General features: G+C 46.5%; 1 protein-coding gene across 1 annotated transcript in view; it reads right to left on the minus strand.

Annotated features, from left to right (window-relative positions):
- triobpb (TRIO and F-actin binding protein b) overlaps positions 1-5,909 on the minus strand; it is a 19,072-nt gene extending 13,163 nt beyond the window's left edge. The window contains exons 1-4 of the mRNA XM_084462596.1: positions 5,545-5,909; positions 3,311-3,367; positions 2,505-2,573; positions 542-631 (exon numbers count right to left, since the gene is read on the minus strand). Coding sequence (XP_084318722.1) covers positions 542-631; positions 2,505-2,573; positions 3,311-3,367; positions 5,545-5,550 — 222 coding nt within the window. The 5' untranslated portion in view covers positions 5,551-5,909. The remainder of the gene's footprint in view (positions 1-541; positions 632-2,504; positions 2,574-3,310; positions 3,368-5,544) is intronic.
- Between the last annotated feature and the right edge of the window lie 911 nt (positions 5,910-6,820).

Below are 6,820 nucleotides of genomic sequence, written 5' to 3' on the forward strand. Positions count from 1 at the left end.
GAGAGAAGGGAGAGAGGAGTGGAGGAGCGTGAGAGAAGGGAGAGAGAGAGGGAGAGAGAGAGGGAGAGAGAGAGAGGGAGAGAGAGAGAGGGAGAGAGAGGGGGAGAGAGAGAGGGGGAGAGAGAGGAGGGAGAGAGAGGGGGAGAGAGAGAGGGAGAGAGAGAGGGAGAGAGAGAGAGAGAGAGAGAGAGAGGGGGAGAGAGAGAGGGGGAGAGAGAGAGGGAGAGAGAGGGGGAGAGAGAGAGGGAGAGAGAGAGGGAGAGAGAGAGAGAGAGGGAGGAGAGAGAGAGAGAGGGAGAGAGAGGGAGAGAGAGGGGGAGAGAGAGAGAGAGAGAGGGAGAGAGAGGGAGAGAGAGGGAGAGAGGGAGAGAGAGAGAGGGAGAGAGAGAGAGAGAGAGAGAGAGAGGGAGAGAGGGAGAGAGAGAGAGGGAGAGAGAGGGAGAGAGAGGGAGAGAGAGAGAGAGAGAGGGAGAGAGAGAGAGAGAGGGAGAGAGAGAGAGAGAGAGAGAGAGAGAGAGAGAGAGAGGGAACAGATGCTCACCTGGATCTGAAAGCCGTAGTTCTTCTCCACGTCGAACTCGGACACCTTGACGCATGACTTGAGGTCGATCTCCCCGTCCAGGTCGTCCTTCTGAGGGACAGAAACACACACTGGTGAGAGAGAGCACTGGTCCACCTACGATGGCCGACAACATGCTAGCCGATGACAGAGAGAGGGAGAGAGAGAGAGAGAGAGAGAGAGAGAGAGAGAGAGAGAGATTTAGTTCCGTTACGTTCCATTGGTTTAGCATGCATGTGGACCACGGATTAGTAAAATAATAATCCCCTAAAATAATCCAATCAAATTCATTTGATCTGATCACTACACAACTGATTTAATAATTTCACTAATATCAGGGAGTTGTTTTGAATGTTACATATTAGTTGAAACTGAGGTAAGGATTTGAGGCTGGTAGCCTCCAGTCTGGGAAGCGCTGGGCCGACCCGCACCACCCCAGAGTGGGTGTTCACTCAGGGGGATGAGTGCTTCACAGTCCAGTATCGCTCCAGCTGGTGTTGAGTTGACGGCATAGTCCTCCTCCCCAGAGAAAGACCTGGATGCCTGTTTATTTTTATTTATTTTTATTTGCACTGTTTTACATTATTCTATGTGTGTTTTTTGTGGACCAATGTTTGAATCAAATTTGGCTTCAAAACGACATGCGTGGTCTTAATAGTAACCTAATTGAACCTAATTGAACATACTGTAACGAGGTCAGCGGTGCCATCGCCACTAAAGTGTGCTCACAGTAGCATTTGTGCAAATACAGCCATCAGTTTGAGAAAGACTGCAACAATGGGAACATGAATGACTCAACTCTAAGAGCAAGCCTGTTCACTCGCTGGCTCTGGGTTATCGCCCACCAGCCAGGTGCAACCAATATAGTGTGACAATAACTATAGATCTATATGCCTGAGTACTGTGAGTGAGGTGACGCATTATTTAAATCTTTTGATATATATATATTTATTTTTTGGTGGGTCGACACAGCTTTTCCTGGATAGCTCAAAGTCTTTGACAAAAATGCTCTAAATTTGCAATGCTGCAACTAGAGACCATGAGTAACTATGCCAGAAATAATTACCATGATTCATAGATAGGTGGCGCTATAGTAACCGATTTAAAACACACATTTCAAAATGCTGGCATTTCCACTCTGTTTGACGAAAATGTATGAAACTTGGTACACTTATGTCTTTCCTTGTGGGGAACAAATTTGCCTCAAGAGCCCATAAGGTCCGCCATAATAGATTTTTCTGCAGGTTGAAAATTTGGCTAAACCTATAAAAGGTAACTCCTCATAAACCGTGAGTCTGATTGGTCTAAAGTTTCACATATACATACAGTGCATGTCTCCCTATAATATGTTAAAAGCTGAGAGATCCTATCCAAGATGGAGGAGAATTTGGCATTTTAAAAAATGATAAAAATTTGGATACAATTTTCAAGTGCTTATAACTTTTTACAACAATAATCTAGGAAACTGACATACTGACAAAAATCTAGGAAACTGCATGGGTTGCCTAATACCATGTTCTACCACGTCAAAACATTTACAGATATCTAAAAAAAACAAGGAAATGGCCGGCATTTGAAATTTGACCATTTTGGTCAAATTGGTAAGTTAATGCAAATGCTAATATAGCGCTGCGACAAGCAGCTTTAAAGGTTACTTTAATTGGCTGCTTATCAGCTGGTTGGTCCACAAACATTGAGTCTGGCTGCACACACGCGCTGCACATGCACATATGTGGTCGCAGCTATCGTGAATTTGCGTTGTTTAAAAAATATATATTTTTATCTTTTTATGTAAAGTTAAATTAGCCTATTCACAGATTTATATTAGCCTACATTAGTTTAGCCGACTAGTATTTCCTCAACGACTAGCAGAAGCTGCACCAGTCATATAAACGACTATCTGCGCCTTTGTTTGAAGGCAACGTTAACGTGGTTGAGATTGTACCTCCTCTGCTCCCGAGTCCCTGTAGTATCTCAGGCCTGCATCAGTCAACACGAACCAGTGCTTCTTCCACTAGAGAGAGAGAGAAAGAGAGAGAACAGAGAGAGAGAGAGAGAGAGAGAGAGAGAGAGAGAGAGAGAGAGAGAGAGAGAGAATTAGCTTGAGTTAGTTTGACTGAGTGTCAGATGGACGGGGGGTTGGAATGTTCTAGTCTCGCGATGCCAGTCTTTCAAAATCTCCGTCTCCAGTTGAGCGCAGCGTTTAGAGACCAACTCATGAGTCTAGAATTCTTGGGACTGGCTCATAGGTTCTATCGTGCCAGGCAAGATCGATCAAGCATGGGGAGGCATTTCGAAATTGATTTCGAACCTTACTTCCACCCAGGTGTGTGTGCGTACTCATTCAGGCTACTGTCGCTCACTCTTTGCTAGCCTGCTAACAGTGCTAAGCTAAGCTAACCCATGGCTATGACTCTTAGCCTACATGACACACAGTCATGAGCTCATATTTTACTCAAGAATTCCATGCTGGCGCACACGCTCGGACACCCGCGCGCTCACACACACACATCTGTTGTAGCTAGGCACACTGAGCTCTCAGTAGGATACGTCTACGGATCGTCTGCAGCTATCCCCTTACACACAACCTTTCTCATTAGGACACTAGCGGGGGGGTGGGGGGGGTAAGACAGAAAGGACAGGGAGGAGAAGTGCGTGAGAGAGAAAGACGATGAAAGAGCGGAAGAGTAACGTTGACCTCCGATCAGATAGGAGAGAGAGAGTATAAAGAAAGAAAAAAGGCGTCTTTACCTCTCCGTGCTCGTCCAGTTTTGACATCCATCCCTTCTTGAAGTTAAGGAGGTCGGGCTGTGGAGGGAGACAGAGAGAGAGAGGCGTGGCATGTTAACTGACCCTCATAGCACCCATTTAAGGCAGTGTTACTAACACAAAAAGTAGAACAAAGGATGTCTCTGTGTGTGTGTGTGTGTGTGTGTGTGTGTGTGTGTGTGTGTGTGTGTGGTATAGGGTATTCACGTCGTTTCCCCACGCTGCACACTGGCTATCAGGCACCCTGTTCACGGTGTTACAAAGTTGGGTGGCAGCTCTTGCTGTGTACACAGACTCTGCAGTACATATTCAAATGTGTGGGGAGGAGCAGGATCAGCAGATATCATTTACAAAGTTGTGAAACGTAACAGGAAACAAATAGATAACGTCTATGACCGAGGGGGTGAGGAGGAGGAGAGAGAGATGGAGGGCTGACAGAGAGAAGAGGGAAAGGAGAAACAGAGACAGAGAGAAGACAGAGAGAGAGGGGAGACAGAGAGATGACAGGAGAGAGAACGAGAGAGAGGGGAGGTGACAGGAGGGAGGGGGGAATAGAGAGAGGGGTAAAGAGAGACAGAGAGATGACAGAAATTAGAGAGATAAAGAGAGAGAGAGAGAGAGAGAGAGAGAGAGAGAGAGAGAAAAAAAAATACATAAAAAGGGGATTACAACGGATGAGATGATCTATGATTGCTGAGGCAACTTTTTCCATCCATCTACATTCCACTGATTGTTTCTTCATCGCCCCCCCCCCCCTCCTCCTCCTCCTCATCGCCCCCCCCTCCTCCTCCTCATCGCCCCCCCCTCCCCCTCCCCCTCCTCTACCTGGCTTGCCAGTATGTTCTGAGTGGAGCTCCCATAATAAGCTGCCACCTTGTAACCGACCACACAGCTGCTCCTTGTTCTGTTAACCAACACATTACACGGTCTGAAAAACGCTAATAGGCCGTGAAACAGCTTACAAGATGGGCTAGGGTGTTAAAAGATCCCGTTCACCTCTTATCTTGTTTCCTCGACAAGATCCTGCAGGATGATAAGACCTTAAAATCGTTTAACATGGGCTGAATGGAGGAAAAGAAACATATCACTTTGTCCATGGATATGAATGAACCACCACTCACAAGACAGCCTGCCAAGACCTTGGTTGACGTTCAGCAAAATGATCCACACTGATCCTGTGGTGCTATGCTGCCCATAAAACCCTAGGTGCCAGTTTCACGGACTTCGCCTAGATTAAGCCTAGTCCTACATAAATAAATGTACACATTTATACACAAATATATATATTCTCCACTGAAAAAGCCCCCCTTAGTCCTTCTAGCCGAGACGTCTAGGTCTGTTTGGAGCATCAGCCTGTAAGGGTCTGTTGGTCAGTGAGAGAGAGGGCAGACATGAACAGGAAGCATCTGACAGGCTGACAGCTCCAGCACAGAAATACACGACTCTTCTTACTGAGGCGGGTGAGAAGACAACTCGGCCTTTGGAGGAGGCGGCTCAATAATACTCCACAGATTCCTTCCATCATAGTTATTAATGCACACTAGGGCTGGTTGGGGGTTACAGAGGGCATGCTTCCATTAGGGTGGAGGAAAGGGCGCAAGGAAAGGAGGCTAGTGGAGAGCATAGCATCAACCAACTGTCAGTTTCATCATGTCTGTCTCCTACCCGGGGCCCCACTGAAGACAGAACATTAACCCTGCTCTGCTTCTGTCAGCAGGGTCACCAATTTCAGATAGCCAGGGGTTATCTGACCCGGATAAGGACAGACCCTGGGTCAGCAGGGCGGCCTGGATGGACATGTATGTGCAGCTAACATATGGAACCGTTGGTTCTTCAATTGACACGTAGGAGACAGTAGTAACACGTATCTGTCTTCTGTAAACCGCCGGGCTGAACCCGACACTCACACACAAGCACAGCAGTTTGAACATTTGTTTTTGCAATTGTACCAACTACTGCCATGGGCCCCACATAAACACCGGGTCCAGAGAAATCAAAAAGCTACAAAAGAGTTACAAGAAAGCCACAAGATAGTAGACACACCCACCTATCAAAACAAAATTATTATTTTTTTATCCCCATTGTAACATGTTGCTTACGGCTACAATTCAATGTCGATACTTGATACAAGTCTTCCAACAGGGACATGAGGGGCCCCAGACTGGGAAACAATGTGATCAATTGAATTCAGTGTATCAAGGTACAAGAAGACTTACCGTCATGGTTGTTGAATCCAGGAGGCAAACGAGAGAAAAATAATGATGATGATTAATAACAAAACAAAAAAAGACCTAACCTACTTGTTCAATAAGTACATTTGGCCCCTCTGGCCGATGATCTCCTTAATTTTCAAACTAATCCTCTCGGGTCAAAACTTGTCTTCTCGCTGGAGGCTATGCGAAAACACACCAAACCCCGCCATTTCCACCCATCTTCCTCGGTGAAGCGTGTCTTATCCTCGCAAACGCTCTCCCCGCAGAGTCGTGTTAGTTTAAAACCTAGTAGGTATCCAAACCGAACCGAAATTTGGACAGATTGAACTGTTAAAATCATCTATTTCACAACTTTCAGCCGATTCTCTGCTCTGTCTGCGCTCTCGCCCTGTTTGCCACTTCCTGGGCGGGGCCAAGAGGATCCTTTGCGCAAACAATGCTACCTGGCCAATCAAGTGATCGGTATTCCCAAGATTTGCATAATAAAAAGTACATTCTTGAGAATAAAAGTGCGAAAACAACACGATTAGCCATGACAATCACCCCGTCGCCACTATAAAATGTGTCACCGTAGCACTTTGGATGGCTCTTCCAAAAGGCTTCTTGCTTGAAGGTCATTTTGCTGACTAGGTGAAATCTTTCACTAATAAGCTCTCGGAATGCGAGGCGCATGCGCAAGCAACCCACAAGTGACAAAGCTCAGTCTTATGAAACGCCAGCAGTGTGTAGGTGTAGGAGGCACAGACCTAGCCAGCAGTGTGTAGGTGTAGGAGGCACAGACCTAGCCAGCAGGGTGTAGGTGTAGTAGTGTGTAGGTGTAGTAGTGTGTAGGTGTAGTAGTGTGTAGGTGTAGTAGCAGTGTGTAGGTGTAGTAGTGTGTAGGTGTAGTAGCAGTGTGTAGGTGTAGTAGCAGTGTGTAGGTGTAGTAGTGTGTAGGTGTAGTAGCAGTGTGTAGGTGTAGTAGTGTGTAGGTGTAGTAGCAGTGTGTAGGTGTAGTAGTGTGTAGGTGTAGTAGCAGTGTGTAGGTGTAGTAGCAGTGTGTAGGTGTAGTAGTGTGTAGGTGTAGTAGTGTGTAGGTGTAGCAGTGTGTAGGTGTAGTAGCAGTGTGTAGGTGTAGTAGCAGTGTGTAGGTGTAGTAGCAGTGTGTAGGTGTAGCAGTGTGTAGGTGTAGTAGTGTGTAGGTGTAGGAGGCACAGACCTGGCCAGCAGTGTGTAGGTGTAGTAGTGTGTAGGTGTAGTAGCAGTGTGTAGGTGTAGTAGTGTGTAGGTGTAGTAGCAG

This window comes from Borostomias antarcticus, assembly GCF_949987555.1.
Source record: "Borostomias antarcticus genome assembly, contig: scaffold_158, whole genome shotgun sequence".
In the NCBI taxonomy this organism is placed as follows: Eukaryota; Metazoa; Chordata; class Actinopteri; order Stomiiformes; family Stomiidae; genus Borostomias; species Borostomias antarcticus.